The sequence below is a fragment of the Diadema antillarum genome, unplaced genomic scaffold (assembly GCF_040938485.1).
Source record: "Diadema antillarum isolate AM-2024a unplaced genomic scaffold, OU_Dant_1.0 seq00001142_RagTag, whole genome shotgun sequence".
NCBI lineage: Eukaryota > Metazoa > Echinodermata > Echinoidea > Diadematoida > Diadematidae > Diadema > Diadema antillarum.
The window spans coordinates 67889-86131 of NW_027271954.1; the positions used below are offsets into that span (position 1 = coordinate 67889).

The 18243-nt window shown below is 38.7% G+C and overlaps 1 protein-coding gene across 1 annotated transcript in view; it reads left to right on the forward strand.

The window, feature by feature from the left end:
* Nucleotides 1-6479: 6479 nt before the first annotated feature.
* Nucleotides 6480-18243, forward strand: part of LOC139744156 (uncharacterized) — a 103520-nt gene continuing 91756 nt past the window's right edge. Inside the window, exon 1 of the mRNA XM_071654610.1 lies at nucleotides 6480-7109. Within this exon, the coding sequence (XP_071510711.1) occupies nucleotides 6978-7109 (132 nt within the window). The 5' untranslated portion in view covers nucleotides 6480-6977. The remainder of the gene's footprint in view (nucleotides 7110-18243) is intronic.

Consider the following 18243-nt stretch of genomic DNA (forward strand, 5'->3'; position numbering starts at 1 on the left):
TTTGAATATTCTCATGCTCAGGTCTCATCTCAAAATGGTGGATATTATAATTCACACATCGATGAACAATATTGCATTATACGCAGTAGAAATAAGTGACGTGGAATTTCCACTCCCATGCACGAATGTTTCCAGAAGAAAAATGAAAAAAAAAAGGCATTTCTACAGAGAAGGGTTTTCTGTCTCACTGATTTAAACTGATCGATTCGCCTGATGCTATACTAGTATTCAATTACCAACACATTTTTTTTCGTGCTTATTATACTCAAAAGTACTTCGAAAGTTCGATTCAAAGCCATGCATGTTCAAGTGCGTGGGTTTTCATGACGATAGAGTAGACACTAGAAAGCGAATCCCACATAAATGCATATAAATAGTTTCACTAATATATGAATCGGACCTATTATACTGTATTAGAGGAAATCCAGTCCCAAAATAAGTTAGTGTGATGAAAAGGGGTAAGATCTTACGAGTTCACTGGTCAAAATTTGACTGAAATCGGATGAAAAATAAGGAAGTTATGAAATTTTGAAGTTTTGCTAATTTTTGCAAGACACGTTCTTGAACAGTGGATATGAATATGCAAATGAGTGAGATGACCATGTCATAGCCTCACATTTTTCCATTGATCGTTTACAAAAAAAAAAGAATGACGAAAATTCAATGTTTTTGTCATTGAAGTCTGAAACATGATGATATCCCTGGTTGAATAACTTCAGAAATTTTAAGTGATCAGTTAGATGTATCAGAATTTGAGCCTCGGGCATAATTACGTTTGAATGAAAAACTGGAAATTTCAAAATTTTATGTACAAACTAAATGGCAAGTTGTGAGGGGATGACATGCTCACTTTGTCATTTGCATATTCATATTGACCGTTCAAGAACTGTTTCCTCAAAATTGGCAATTTGCGAAAATTAGCGAAACTTCAAAATGTCATAACTTCCTTATTTTTCACCCTATTTCGATCAAAATGTTATACCTTTGAACTCGTATTACTTTACTCTTTCTTATCAGATTTACTTATATTTGGACTGGATTTCCCCTTTAAAATTCAGCGGAGTTTTACTATTCTAAATAGGTGTTGGTTAAGTAACAACCACTTTATAGATTTAGGTATATTTTTGTGATCGAAAATCATAGGTTTCTTATACCGACGCACAAAACTTATATCAGAGTTTCATGATGCCTCAGAATCGAAGGCGCAGGTGAGTGTCTTCGGGTTGTCAGTCTGTCCATGAGTTGGTCAGTCTGTCTGTCCGTACCAGATTAGTCTCGTTGTCACGATAAAAGAATGGAAAGAAAGGAGAAACTCGATACGTTTCTGGCACCTGGCCCAGTAAATTATAGTGTGTGCTTAATATCCTGAGATTTTTAGCAAAATCCCTCATTCCAAAGGTTCGTTAACCTGAAAATGAAAGAAGAAGAAAGAAAGAAAGAAAGAAAGAAAGAAAGAAAGGAAGGAAGGAAGGAAGAAAGAAAGAAAGAAAATGGCTCGTTATTCTGACCTGAATTCGCTAATCCTATGTTTATATAAGTCGAAATAATGTAGCTTATTTCCGGATTAACGAATTACATTCGGAATAACGAACCTTTCATCAGATAAACGAATAGTTAACTAATGATCACCCAATCATTTGACTGTTTCCATGTATTTCCTCTGTTCAGATATTACTCAATAACTTTCAGTGTTCACTATTTGGACTTCGTGTTATATTCTTGTATGGAAGGAATGTAGAAATCAAAATTTCGAAATAAAGAACATCACCCCGTTTTGGAATTCACTTTAATGTGAAAATGCCCAACCTGAATGGATGATATTAGATTTGCAGGGAACACTATATGACGTTAAAAGGACTGTACAGTACTGGTTGAGGTGGGGATTCATGTTTCGAACATTCCTAAGTGAGATAATGAGAAACCTCTTATGAAATATGAAAGAGCATGCAATTTTAAGAAGGATTCAACGTTTATTTGATGAAAATCGGCTTTCAAATGGCTGAGATATCCAAAAAAGTGATACATTGTAGTAATAAAAAGCGGCAGGCCACGCTTTTATTATAGGATCTCTTTGTTTCACCTTGTTTTTGGATATCTTAGCCATTTCAAAACCGATTTTCATCAAATAAACTTTTGATACCCTTACAGAATTGCAAGCTCTTTGACATCTCAAAGAGTGGTTTCTGAATATCTCGCAAAAAGTTAAAAGCTAAATCCTCACTTCGACCAGAACTGTACACACCCTTTAAGTTTAATGGCAGTGTAGTCATGATTAAATCTATTAATGTATAACAAAACGGCAATCTGATGAAAATGGTAATGATTCACAAAAAACATTATCAATGTAATCATATATGATTATAAAAAGTTATAAACTATAGCTGAGCAACGGATGCGGAGCAATCACTGTTTTTACATGCTGAACGTATATAGGATATATAAGGTGCACCCGTTATTCAATCAATTTTATCGTATAAATAATACACTTACTATGATATTATCCACAACCAGTGTAGATCAATGGTAAATACAACACTCTTTCTCGCCCTTTATATACTTTGAGCTGAGGCTTAAGGTCATGGCATCACCACTCCCCTCTTCTCTCTCGCTTCTCTTTATATATATATATTTATATATCATTATTATCAGATTCTACCTTTAGATTATTTTTCTGTATTATAAATATACCATGCAATGAATTAGATAATTGTCAATATTTTGTATTCACCAAGTCTATTAATTCTTCTTTAAAGATCATATGATTTGTACAAAAGAAAAATGTATGTATATTCCGTTTGTCATGAAATGGCATAAATGAATAAATATCAAATATAGGCTCCCTAATTATATCACCTTAAACGAGGAATTTTCACTTAAATTCCACAAAATTGAAAGTGAGTTTGATACATAGAGTGGATCACTAAAAATATTTATATAACAATATAAAAGTTGCTATCACAAGCGATCTTGCTGTACAAAATCGTGATGGAATGAAGTTACGTATCATTTCTTCAAATCGGTGACAATCGGTGACATTTCATCAAATTGGTGACAATGGTTGCAATAAATAATAATAATGATAATGACAAGGTATTATTTACCCAGGGTAGCCTCTTCAGTGTTGTCAACTGCTCTACCAGAGGGCCCTGCTATTATTATTACCCTAGTGTTGCCAGGGACCCATTTAAACACCTGGGTCGAGAGGGACGTAGTGGGTAAAAACATCTTGTCCATTCCAAGGACGTAATTGGCGGGATTCGAACTCAGGTCCTCCGACCGGGAGTCGGGAGTCTTATCCGCTATGCCACAGCGCCCCCACGTAATCATTACGATTATCAGCTGAGGGGTGATGTCGTGAAGAAGCTCAAAACTCCTTTATTAGTTTCAATGCCAAACTTTTATACATCACTTATATTGTTTGGATCGATGATGTATAACAGTTGTACATTTCCCCATATCATATTATCGGTAATTGCAACGTTTGAACTTACATTGATTGATAATATGGGGAAAGGCATTTTGTTCATGTTGCTTTCGCGTTAAAAGGGCTGAAATGCTTCTTCAGTGGGAAAGTCACTTGTGAATCCATGAGGGCACTATCTTATATCATTTGCATATTAGTTGCAGTGGCGGATTCGGGGGTGGGCGGGATGGGGAGGCGCACCGGGCGCACGCCCCCTCTTTATTTGTTGTTCAAACAAAAGAAGAAAAAAAAGATGAAACCCGAAAGTAGCACTATAGAAATATTGTTTGCGCCTCCCCTTTATGGAATTCCTGGATTCGCCCCTGGGTTGTCACAAACATACTGTTTTAAATTCCATAATTTCGAGTAATGTGGGTCCGATTATGATATAACTCTACCAATCTGCTGAAAAAAAAAATCACCCGTATAATTATCGTTCAATATGATGCGAATTTACAATGTCCTGTCAACAATTAAATACACACCGTGTTATAGCTATTGAATAAAAAAAAAAGACAAGTGCACTGAATGATTGTTTTTTTTTTTCAAGTAGGCCCAAATCTGGAAACTTATAAAGCATTTCCAAAACAATGTCATTCGTCAAATTAACATAGAAATGTAACTGAAGAAGCTAGAAGTGATGATGAAATAGCTATTTTCTGTAGGCTAGACGTTGTTATATATGTAACTCGAACGTGGTGTGGAGAAGGCTTTTATAATGGTTTGTAGAGCATGCAAGCAAGACCGATGCAGGTTCCGAGAAGGGATTCTGAGGTGTTATAACGTTTCGGACTTGACGAAAGGGAACTATCTTCTCGGACACACGTGTATGGACTGAACACACTCACAATGCTCGTTGCTATGGCGATGAAACCACACCATGGTGAGGCCGCGCCCATGCATGATAGAATCCTTTGGTGTACAAGTACTCTAGTATTAGACAAAAGGTCGGGGAAACCCCTTGTTGATGAATTCGTGCGATCGACGCTTATCTACAGGCGTTATACGGTTTGTGTAAACAGAAGGTCACACATAATGTTGTTATACTTGTCTTTCTTCCAGAATAATGTTGCCTCCTGTCCCTGGGGATGCATATAATACTATACCGCAAAGGGCAGAGTCGTGTGAAGCTTTCTTAAATCTTTCAATGTGAATTAATGTACGAAAATAATATCCATCGATATATATCTATTGTGCCTTTCCTCAATTAAGGCTCGCAGGAACATCGCAGAAAGTTTATATGATAACAAGCTCTGTGGAAAGTTTGTGCTGAAGTAAGATGTAGACCGATTTATAGACATATTCAACTTTGATGCACAACGTTTGAACAAGGGTCACTGACATCTGATATTACACGTATAATGGCTTTGCCGGCATGCCCGAAAAGCATGCAGAGACGAATCACTGCGGCACATTGCCATCAAAACATGGGGATTAGTTTGCTATATAGAAATAGGTTTATAGAGGCCAGTTTCAATTAATGTATTCAAGAGAGAATAGTACCATACCTCACAAAATATACCTATTAATGAGCTTCTCTTGTTGGGGGAAGTTTGGTTCAATTCACTGCATGCAGTTCAAAGCCATTCCGTTTGCAAGATAGCCTCACCTTACGTACGTCAGTATTGAATAAAGGCCTGACCTTATTCTCAGTAAGTCACTAGAAAAATGCATTGAGTATCAAGTTATAAAACTTGAGATCGCTTTTTCCCTTTAATAGTTAACATAATTATGTATGATAGTTATCCCTAATTCTCCAAGAAAATCCGGCTGCAGAGATATTGAATTGTATATACAAGTCCTGAAATTATAACGCTGCTCCCCCCCCCCCCCGTCACAGGCGAGGATGGCTGAGAACGTTGCAGGAAATTGATGGTCAAATGTTTATAAAGGCCTTTAGCATTCGTAATGGTTGTGTTGTAAGGCTGAATTTGAGCAACAAACATAACAAAATGTATATATGTAATTCGTACAAATTAACATTTTCACTGGTAGGTTAATCCATGTATACTGACTGTATCTACATCTGAGAGCTAGGCCTAGCAGACCAGGGAGTTCGCAAATTGTACGCCTGCTCAAAATACAACATCCATTTTTACAGAAAAAAAAACCCATGAACTTTAAAGAGTGACCACATGCTCTCCCTCTTATTTTTCTTCATCAAAGATTTGCGAAGCCACAAAAAACAACAACACACAACTAAATATCCTTAGATCCATTGTTGTCCCTTCTAGATATTCCTTCCTCACCTCAAAAGAAAAATAAAATGAAGAGTGAGTCATGCGCCTGACGATAACACCCCCCCCCCCCCAAAAAAGACATCAAAGAAACGAGCAAACCAACAGGTGGTTTGCGAATAGATCTTGAAAAAGCAAAAACCAATGGCGTAGATACCTCTCAAAACTGATATCATTTTATACGAATATAAACGATCCAATAATAATCATGATTGCTTACGTTGACGCCCCCCCCCCCCCCCCCCCCCCCGGACAAAGGTCGCATCAAAAATAGAATGGTTTAGGCTTACAGAGCATACTCTTATTTGTCGAGAGAAACATTGTCAAGTTGTTGGTTGTTGTTTTTTGCCTCTGTCCTTACCACTGATGGTAGAATAGCCTATACATCACCAAAAATTACAGAGGTCATGAAATCTTATTCTAACGAGAAGACAAATAATTTATATGCCCCCGGCAAAACACAAACAAAATGAACACACTATAAAACTGTGTTTTCTTTGCTTCCAATTATTTTATTACTTAATCCAGGCCTTCTACGTATTACTGAGAAACGATCGGCAACAGGTAGTTTGCAAAGTGGGGTAGGCACTTCTCCCGAAAAACGCCGCATGGCGCTCTCGGCTCACACCTCTTGCATGAATAAAGTACATCTGCGCTCTTACAATCAGTTCACGCACCTGTACCTTGTTGCTTCTCGCTCCTGTAACTGGTTGAGATGCGCTCATAATCTAGTGAGCGGCGGCGTGCGAGGTGCATGCGACACCAATTACTAGTATGTGGTTTCGGAGTGCGCCGGTAGTGAAAATGTGTGGATTATAGCATTCAAACAATAACCTGTCGTCTATCATTGCTTCGATCGCTTGAGCATTACCGCATATTTTGGTATGAATTACAGTACATAAATGCCGGTACGATAAACTGGAGCAAGTTCATGGTGTGTGAAGCAACGTAAAGCTCATCATCAACAGTCAACATTCTGTGCGTGGCCCGATGAAGTCACCCCTGCATACCACGTATGCACCCATCGATCATGCACTTGTACTTCCATTCGGACTTCAGCGCGCAGATAGCGTGTTTGAATTTGTGACTGTGCAGTGTTCTCTTCTCCTATCTCTGTACCGAAGAAAACCATCTCGCCACATACATGACGTGACAGTCATGTTTCTTCAAATTTCTTAGTGCATCTAGCCTGTTAGCTAAACTTCGGAATAGCTGGTTTTGCTCATCATCTTCTGGGCAGGTTCAGAAATCTGCGGATATCTTTCAGCGTCGCTACCATGAGTGTGGAGTGGATATTACGGCTCTGTGGCCTCTGCTTCGCCCTGTCCACCGGCCTGGAGTCCGCTCCCGTTGCTGTCTCCGCCGCGAGTAGTGGCAGCCGATGCCCAAGCGTGTACACTTGGAATTCGGTAAATTCCTGATAAGTGACATCAATGTAAAACTCATAACAATGCACTGATATTTTGTATGTTGTTTCTCGGGAGAGTTCTTTTGGTGAAGCTTTCACCAATGAGAGCATGCATTTTATAGCATTTAGTACAAGTTGCTTTTCAAACAATTCATAGATCTACCTTCTAAGTTCTGGTGGTATGAGTATGTAAATATCAATATTTGACCTCAGTGTCAGTGATAGGAACATATTGGAATATCAGTTACAATTTTGTTAACGATTTTGTAGATGAGGTGTGCATTTCTGAATAGATTTGAATCTGTCATTTGATGGCATGAAGGGGCGGATCCAGGAATTCCGTAAAGGAGGGGGACCGGACTGGGGAGGGGGCGCCTTTACAAAATTGAAGGGGGGGGGGGCATGTGCCTCCCCTCTTTATTCTTTTTATTTCTTCTTTTTAGAAAAAACACACAGATGTGTATATCTGTGAGGTGATGTGAGTGAAGGTCTGGTAAGGGTTGGGGTGCAGGTAACCCCGGCGCGGTGCGCTGTAACCATTAACAGCTACGTGTTGGGGTCGCTGCTGCTGCGGTTAGGGTGCAGGATGTATGTCAAGGAGCTTTATCATGATGTAGGCCTATGTGATAAATTTGGCTCAGTCATAGAATTTCACATGCCTACAGTCATTCAGAAGAAAAAGAACAAAACAATTCAAGCAGAATATGAAACTTTCAGCCACCACCCCCCCCCCCCCACACACATCTTGTGTGAGGGAATAAACTCTACAGTAAGCCTATTGTATAGACTGAGAAATACATTATACACACCTTCTCTTTGTCATTTAGAAGGTGCTGGAAAAAATACCCCCCCCCCTTTTTCTTTAGAATTAACAGTAGAAAGTAGAAGTTTTGTTGTTTGTTTCTTTTGTTTGAATTAACATTATTTATAGATTTAAATACATATATTTCCCCATCTAAACATTATTTTTGCAAGTATATATATATATATATATTGATAAGGTAGTCCACGTGTTGGCAAGATAAAAAGATAAGTAACAAAGCTGCAACAAAGTTCATGCTGTATTCACCAACGGTTTATTTCTTCACACAAAAGAACAAAAAAAAAATGATTACTCATAACACATAACACATTTCTTTGTGTGAAGAAATAAACCGTTGGTGAATACAGCATGAACTTTGTTGCAGCTTTGTTACTTATATATATATACATATATATATATATATATATATATATATATATATATATATATATATATATATAATGATGTGAATGTGTGTTGTGAATTGTGTATGTCAATATCGATAACATAGAAATGAAGTGTAATTAACGAAAATTGTCTTTCTGAGTTTGAGGTGACAAAAATGATGTCAAGTATCAAAACTCAACCCGATCACCATGTTCACTTTGTGTTCGCTTTGTTGTTGTGCACCACCCTGGTACAGCCTTGTCGCGTGGAGATACGATGCAAAATGATATTTGTATCTTACATCACACAATATGTTTGTCTTGTTCTTCTAACTGGCAAAAACCGGAACAAAGCCTCAATGAAAGTTTCACAAATTGTTGGTTAATACATTCAACAGTTGTAGTGAATTTTAGTATTCAGGAGCGCACTTAAATATCCCCCACTATTTGTAAATGCTGTCTGAATGTGTTATCATTATCCCTGCGTTCACATTGTCCCCCGCGCCGCGGGGAAAGTCCCGAGCTGTGGGACTTTCTCCTCCAAAACTATAATGTGAACGCTCGCTGGGACTTGTCCCCTCGTCCCCGCGAATCAAGTCGGGTACGGGGACAAGATTTGGAGGGGAGAGTGACCTTGGGACGAAATTGATAGCGTCCAGCTGTGGTCATCAAATGTGCGCATGCGCTATGCCTGGCAGAGCTCGCCCCAAGCCCCAATCGCCCCCACAGCTCGGGGACAGATGAGATACCAATGTGAACGGTCAGTCGTAAAAAAGATAAGATCTCTTGAGGCTGTCCCCGCGGCGCGGGGGACAATGTGAACGCGGTGTAAATGAGAGAGGTAGTGTCTTCAAGCATTCAATTCAAGGAGACTAGAGTGAAACACTTCACCTTTAGCCTTTTTATATCGTAGGCCATCAAGCTGCTGGTACTGACAGTTGTGAGCAAAGAGATCTGAGACCAAGCTGTGAAGCATGTCAGCACTTTTCTTCTTCTTTTCTTGAGATCTGCAAATGCAATTATTATTCATGAACCTGTAGAGAGTCTAACTAGCAAAACACTCCTACTCATGAATCCAGTTACTGAGCCATTCAGATGTTTTAGTCATTTCCACCAATGGAATAGTGACTTTCTCCATGGACAGACATTAAGAAATATTTTGTAAGCTTCTTGGTTGCAATTTTGTAAAATCTTACGAGTTCAACGGAAAAAACTGAAATTGGATGAAAAATAAGGAATTAATGAAATTTTTTGATATAGCTAATTTCAGCAAAACAGTTCTTATACAGTGGATATGAATATGCAAATGAGTGAGCTGACCATGTCATAACCTCACAATTTTTCATTTATCGTGTACAAAAAAATGACGAAAATTCAATGTTACTGTCATAGAAGTCTGAAACATGATGTTATTGAATACGGTAACTTCAGAATAGTGATTACTTAGATATCAAGATTTGAGCTTCTGGCATTTAATTGAGTTTGGATGAAAAACTGGAAATTTCGAAATTTTGTGTACAAACTTTATGGCAAGTTGTAAGGGGATGACATGCTCAATTTATTATTTGCATGTTCATATTGATCATTCAAGAACTGTTTCCTCACAAATAGCAAGTTATGAGGGGATGACATGCTCACTTTGTCATTTGCAGTATATTATATTCATATTGACCATTCAAGAATTGTTTCCTAAAAAATTAGCAACACTTCAAAATGTCATAACTTCCTTATTTTTCATCCAGTTTAAATAAAATTTTTACTATGGAACTCGTAATATTTTCCTTTGTCTTATCAGACTAACTTATATTTGGACTGTATTTCCCCTTTAATCTTTACCAAGCTGTGCGATCAATGGAACAAAAAACAGGATGTCAATCACTGGAGCAACAATAATAAAGGGATTATCAGATTAAGCTGAAATTGAAGATATGCTTTATTAACACATTTGTAGATGACTTATGCCAACTTTCAAAGCAGTAGCATCATTCTTTTTGAAGTTATTGGAGTTGAAAGTGAAGAGTATGGACAGGGTTTTTAAGAAATGAAAAGAGGATGCTACGAGAAACATCTAATCGCACTATTCTACCAAAAAATGTTCAAGAAAAACAGCTATAAACACAATTTCCTGTTTGTTTTATGATCTCAAACTTTGGTATTATGTGGAAGAAGACTTGCTCGTTCAGAAAATATGAAAACTCAAGATTGGCAGGGATGACCCATTTCTCCTTTTTTCAGTCCTAACAAAAAATCAGTGCGTGCAACTTTTTGTTGGTTTTGTGATGCATGGTCACAAATGGAGATCCCATGTGTGAGAGAGTCACAACTCCTGCTTCATTTATTGCAAAGAGCAACAAGGTGCATAAGCCAGATAAGTGGTCCCACCTCACATCCAACTGGACCTTTCGAAGACCAGCCAGTGTGCACAGCTGGATGTGGGCTATCCAGCCATCTTCTTACAAGATGGAAAGTGAAACAAACAAACAAAGCCCTCTTCTTGAGCTTGCCTTTTGCTAGTGGCTTGATTCTGTCATGTGTGACAGCTCTCTAATGGGATCTGCTAGCTTCTCATGTAATTATATATTTAGTGAGTTTATTTATTGTTTGTTTGCTACATGTATTTGTGATTGCCCAACAATTTGGCGAATGGGTGAATTCACGGCATGGAATACAGTAATGGATGGCAGTATATGTATGCATGCATGGCACATTTATGTTTGGAACAGAGTAAATACTTTCGCATGTTGTAAAATTCACCAATACCACATGACTCGCAAAATTCGCGAAAATAAAATCCTCAAAAAATAAATGGTGTAAACATTTCTACAGTTAGAGAGGCTACTACTAGGGTAAAATCGGACAGCTTTCGGTATTCGGACAAAGAATAGAAATGTTGGGAAGTTTTCAAACTCCACAAGTTTCCCCCCCCCCCAAAAAAAAAAAATGATATTCAACTCACCATTATGACTTGCAATCAAATTATGCAATTTAAATGTGGTACTGATGCCGTAGAATCACAATCTCACTTTGACCTTCACACAGAATAAATCTCCACTGAATTCAATTCCTATGTTGAAACGAAGTATAATGAAGATAGTGTGTGATTTTATAGTGCCACACTTATGCTAGCTTTGCTTTTTCAAAACAATAAAATATCATGAACAAATTTGTTGAGACTGCATTGAATGTAGACCTTATATGTAAAATAAGAAAGTTATGGCAGTTTAGTTTTTCACTTTTTTTCACAAATGTATTGCATTCACACATGCAGAGTGGAAGAGGTGGTGATTTCAGTACCTACGCTAGTCTCCCATTGACCCGTTCTTAAACTCTCATTTGTTTTCTTTTTTATACCCCAGCCACACATAGTGTGAAGGGTGTATATAGAAATCACCGCGATGTTGGTCCGGCGGGTGGGCGGTCAGTCGGGCGGTCGGGCGGTTGGTCTGTTGCGAAATCTTGCATTGCGAACTCCTCCTACAGTTTAGAAGCAATTTAAATGAAACTTCGGGTAAATGATTATATTGAGGTATAGATGTGCAAGAGATGTTTTTTTTGTGTGTTTGTCGGACAATGCGTTGTCATGGTAACCATAATTTTACCCAAACCTTGTGGATTGAATAACTTCCATAGTATGTAGGCAATCAATTTCAAAATTGCTACAATATGATGATCTCTAGGTGTAGTTATGCAAGACACATTTTGTGTTTGTACTTTTACAAAGTGTTGGCATGGTGACCGCATGTTTTCTTCGAAATCTTGTGGAGTGAACAACTTTCACAGTTTTGAAGCAATTGAAATCAAATTTGGTAGGCATTTGAGGTGGCCTTGAGGCATAGATGTGGAACACATGATTTTTGTGTTTGTTGGACAAAGCGTTGCCATGGTAACCATAATTTTGCCGAAACCTTGTGGATTGAATAACTTCCACATCAGGCAATTAAGGTCAAATTTAGTATGTATGATGATCGGGAGGTGTAGTTATGCAAGACACCAATGTGTTGATATAAGAAAAATGTGTTGCCATGGTAACCATTCCTTTTTGTATCAAATTGAACCATTTAATCTGTGAAGGTGAAATTTAGTGTGTATGATGCTCTTTAAGTGTAGTTTTGCAAAATGTCCTTTGTATTTGTATCGGACAATGTGTTGCCATGGTAACTGCATGTTTTTTTTAATCCTGTGGAGTGAACTTTTTCCACAGTTTTCAAGCAATTGAAATCAAATTTGGTAGGCATTTGGCCCTGAGGTATAGATGTGGAACACATAATTTTTGTGTTTGTCACACAAACCGTTGCCATGGTAACCACAATTTTACCAAAACCTTGCAGATCGAATAACTTTTCCATCATTCAAGCAATTAAAGTCAAATTTAGTATGATCTAGAAGTGTAGTTTTGCAAGACACCAATGTGTTAGTTTAAGGAAAATGTGTTGCCATGGTAACCACTCATGTTTGTATCAAAATAAACCATTCAAGCTATGAAGGTCAAATTTGGTGTGTATGATGGTCTTTAAGTGTGATGATGCTGGGGGAAAGCATGTTTCCATTTGCTGTAAGTTTTATACTCGGTGTCAACTCTAATTGTACAGTAAACTAAAATTATTCTGTTTCCAATTCGACAAATGCACAAACTTGGTATTAACGTCATTGCCCTCATGACATCACATACTATAAAGCAACACTAGGGGCGGGGGTATTAATCACCTTCAGTGATAATTCTTGTTGATACATGAAATTGATTCATAATAATGACATATCTTGCATACAAAATTACTATTGTAACTTGGTGACAATGTGGCAACACTAGCGAGTAGTACTCGATTTTCAACCACAAATGTGATGTTGATGATATTCTTTTTAATAAATATCTGCAGCCACAGAACTGTATGTTGCAAACAAGGGCAGTTCTAAGATTTCTTTGTGTTACATAGCTTATGGACAAAGCCTAATGGTGTATTCTGTGAGTGTGTCAACAAGTTATCTTGCATATCAGCTTGTTAGTAAAGCTTGAGACTTAATGAAAGAGGAAGTGACTGAGACAATGAAAAGCAGTTTCGGAGAATTGATGTAAATGAATACTATTCAGAGTATGAAAACTCTGTGGAATTGTCTTGTGTTTCATCTTATTCCGGTGAGGTGATCTTTCCTCATGTACACCATTTTATTTCACCACTATTGGTCACTATAGCAGCAGTCCTGATTGTGAGCTGCTTCATTTCCCACAAGACTTTGTTGATTGTCTTGCCTTTGCTCCAGAATGAAGCCAGAGGTAGGTGTTATGTTTTTGGATCCTGTTATAATTTGCCTATGAGATAGCATCCATCTGTTCACCTGTACATTATAAATATTGTGAATATAATTAAAAAGAAAGGGGGTGGAGAGATACCTGGGTGAATCTTCTTTATACTTGTCACAGGTTAGTTTACTACCTGGGTGTACATGCACTGATTAGAATTTTGGCAAATCTATCAATGTCAAATGTCAAGGGTCACTGAACTTTGGCTGTAAAGATGGTATCCGAGCCATAACGTGAGCAAAGAATGTCCAGTGATAGCGTACAATAAGTAAAATCTGCAGGAAAGCAAGATATCCTATACATGCAGATCTATGCAACAAAAGAGCAAAATTCAAGGTAGAAAGCCGGGGGGGGGGGGGGGGGGGGGGAGGGGAACGGGAACTGTAACTGTAACTAAGAACGCACTCGTAGAGCGCACATCTCCGCCAAGAGCTCATATCCACCCATTATATATGCATGCTGAAAATCCGTCATCAGGTTCTAGCTATACGTGACGCCTCGCCCGAGCATGCACTTAAGAGCGCGCATGCAAACCTCAAATACATGCCACTTGAACTCCCAAGTTCAGGATGTTCAGTGACCCTATCTGGCAGATGATTAAAAACATCCTTCAAAAATCCATGATAGATTGCCAGATCACTTCCAAAATTAAACATCTGTTCCTTCCAGTTGTCATTATCAACTTTTCCTGCTAGTTTCATTGAAATCCATTTACAACTTTTTGAGTTTTGCACTCAGACAAACAAACAAACAAACTCCGATGCAAACATGACCTCCTTCCTTGGTGGAGGTGATAATTTCCATCATTGATTGGCATTTGCTCTTCCTGAGTGTGGAATGCAATGTATGTTGTTGAGAAGAGATGTGTTGACGAGCCAATGAATGTGTTATTTTATGTGTGCAGTGTGTTTGTACGAATGTAATTAAGTATGCTGTCTGTATCTGAACAAAGCTGAGAATGTATGCAGGTTTATTTTTCTGTGTAGGAAGAGTTATTTATGAAAGGAATAATGTAGCCTCAAGAAGGCACACGTTGACTAGGTTTTAAGTCGTCCCATAGTGTGTTTGCTCAGTATGTATGTGTACAAAACAGGTATGCGTTAGTATGCATGTCTATGCGTGTGTATGTTTGTTTTTCTGTAGAAAGGGTTGAACTGCATGAAGCAGATGACGTAACTCTGCATTGCCTGTAGTGTCAATGAGTGGCATTGAACTCCAGGGAATAGTTTTCAAGGACCTGTTTTCTTATGCCCCTGGCCCAAAGGGTACTTATTTAAGCTAGGAGGGCTATATATGGCCAGTAAATCAATATTGGATGGGTTTTCAATTTTTTGTTTGTGGTAGATTGACATCTGTCAGATCATGGATTTTAAGCACTTGATCACGCAATTACTTCACAGCACTTTTTTTTTTTGGTTTTGTTTTGTTTTGTTTTGTTTTGTTTTTTTGAAAAGGGCTTTTAGTGGAAATGCAGAGTATTTGCAGTCTTTTAAAAAGTCTGTTTATGATAATTTGCCCTTTGATTTTTCTCATGCCACAACTCATTGATTGTTTAAATAATTCATTCCTGTATTTATTCTTGTGCCCCCAAAACAAAAACTACAAAACGAACAAACAAACAAACAAACAAACAAACCAAAACATCCTGTTTAGGTGGTGTTTTAGTTTACATCTAATCTACAGACTAGCAGGGAGCCTTTTTTTGTGAGGTACAATTGTATGAGTCAATAAAACTGCAGTCACATAACTTACAAGAGGACATATTTCATGAAGAATATTTTATGTAACGTTGCAGAAAGGCAGAGATGTTGCGGATTGAGAGGACTTGATTGGCCTAGCCAAATGGTTAACGTAATATCGTAGAAGGCTAAAGAGGCAGCCATACGTGGAAATAGATATTCACTTCCCCCTGCCATTGTGCCCATCTACATCATCAGCGCACACATTAGGGATCCTGCCTGTGTACAGTAGTCCTTGGCGAAAGGTGTAGCAAATTGCCTTATGATAATGGGTCATTAACAATGTTTACTGCTTTGAATCGTTTGTCTTTCTGTTGTAACCCCCCCCCCCCCCCCCCCCCCGAAATGATGCGACGCTCAGCATCTTTTACTGGACAGTGCATTAGCAGATCGCTTTTGTAAAGAGTCGCTTCATGAGGGGAAAAAATCGCCGTTAACCTGTTGAGGATGAGTCCTGAGTATACTTGGGCAGGTATCTATGGGAAATTCGTGTTGTAGCAAAATTAGTCCGTCCTCAATGGGTTAAGGTGTCAGTTTTTGGATTCCTGCATCATACAGTGTCTTCAATGATTGTCACGATTTCAATGATTGTCATGATTTGTAGTGATTTGAATACATTCACACTTTTCGATTGCCATTGTACACTGTACATATTGTTATATGTTTCTAACAAAAGTTTCAGTGTGGGCTGATTTTGCAGTCTGGCCACAATGGCAACAATGAGGACGACAACAACAAAGATGGCAGCTTCACCAGAAAAAGAAAAAAAAATGGCAGGGCCAGATTTTCTTCACAATAATGTTAGTGACGTATAAAGACAGTTTATAGTCAAGTGAGGTTCAAACAAGAAAAAAAATTAAAAAGGTCATATTGCAATGGTGGTAGACTTAAATTAAGTTATTTATAAATGTTATTGTTATTATTAATATTAATATGAATACACCACAAAACACCTAGCGAAATATTGAGGAAATGCCATGGTATCGTTTTTGCCTGGAAGAATGACACAAATGCATGCGAGGCGCATGAGATGTGCCCAGAAGAACCATGTGAACGCACTCGAGCCCCGCAAGTATTTTATGCACCTTTTGTGTGTTGGCCTCGTTTTTCCGGGCACACCTTACATGCCTTGCGTGCGTTCACGTTGTTCTTCTGGGCACACAACTTGCATGTATTTAGGGTGGTTAGTCAAACTTTGCACAAATATGCATGCAAGATTTGAGTATGATTTATATCACGAAATATCAGCAATCATACAGCAAGGAGAGGCGTTTCTCGTGTGACCTGACATGCTACCGGTACCGGTACCTGTCTTTTCCCTACAAGAGATTATGCACAGTGCTTGAAACCTCATACCCCTTTCAGTAACTCATGCATTTTTGGCCAGCTCCTGGCCCGAGCTAAATTTGCCCGCACCTAGCAGTAAAAATTGTGTTCAGTAACTATATAGCAAAGCGCACTATTTTTTATTTTTACGATGACCCATTCAAGAACTCGGCCACATAAGGGATAACTACCATGGTAACTGAACGCCCCCTCCAGCGGAGGGCACAGCCAGGTAATTATGACCTTTGTCTGTGCAAGGAATTTTGGTCGGAGCCTGGCGCTGCTATCGTTAATAAACTCTTTGATCTGCACCAGGCCCGAGCCTGGCCTGAACCTGGGTTCTAGCTTTAGCAGTGCCAAAATAGTTCGCTCCTAGCGCGGGCCACTTTGGCCTGATCCATTCATAAACTCAAATTTTACAACTTAGCTCAGGCCTGGCCTGAGCCAGAGGAGTTACTGAAAGGGGTATCAGAGAGGTGTACTTTTGGGCCAGTAATACCACAGTATTTCATGAATGAGAATAGAACCAAGTGAATTACTGCTGTACATCTATTACTATTGCATTTCCCCACGTGAGAATGGTGTTGGTAAATAACAGAAGTTTTTAATGCCGTACTAAATTCAGATGTGAATGCCCCTGTACTGATGTTTAAGTGTCATGCCTTTACAGAACTGTTGCAGACAAGGGACTCAAACCACAGACTTTCATGATTTTGATGGCCCCCATTGGTCTTACACATTGAGCTGCAACAGCTCCTGAGGTGAATGCATTGACACACGGGCACTTGAAGTCTGTCTGTATTTGCAGGCCATTGTGTGTGTGTGTTTGAGTGCAAATATCTAGATCCTGGTGGATATGTCATAAAGTTACCCCCATCAAAGGGCTAAAGTCCGGGAGAGTGGAGTACCTCTCGAGACAAAAACTTATGGACATGACATTGTCATGGTAAGACAGACAATCAAAATTTGGGTGAAAGGTTGGGAGAATAATTCTTTTTTTAAAAACTTTTTTGGTTGAAATGGAATAAGACCTCAACAAAATACTATCTTGATTTTTAACCCATTGAGGATGAGCTGATTTTGCTATAACATGCATTTTCCATAGACACCTAGCTCGACTATACAATGTACTTGGGGGACTAGTCTTCAATGGGTTAAGACCCAGTTTCACTCCCATATCAGTGTGATGCCACGGTCACGGTCATGTTCCTGTATTTGTGCTGCTCCAAAATGATGACATTATGGTAGAGCAAACCTTTCATCACGCAACGAAGTTTCTTCCATTCTAAAAACATCTGGTCGTGTATTTCAAGCAATATCCAGGACTCATTGTAAAGTCCTTTGTGACACAACCTTTGATCTTGCGACAATAGCTCCAGTCTTATTTTCTCCAAGGACTTAGGGTTAGGGTTAGGGTTTTAGGTTTTTATGCCTCCGCCACGAAGTGTCGCTGGAGGCATTATGTTTTCGGGTTGTCCGTCCGGCCGTCCGTCCGTCCACCCGTCCTTCAGTCCTTCTGTCCGTTATCAATTGTGTGGACAATGTAACTAAAAACCGTTTGAGGTATCCTAATGAAACTTGGCATG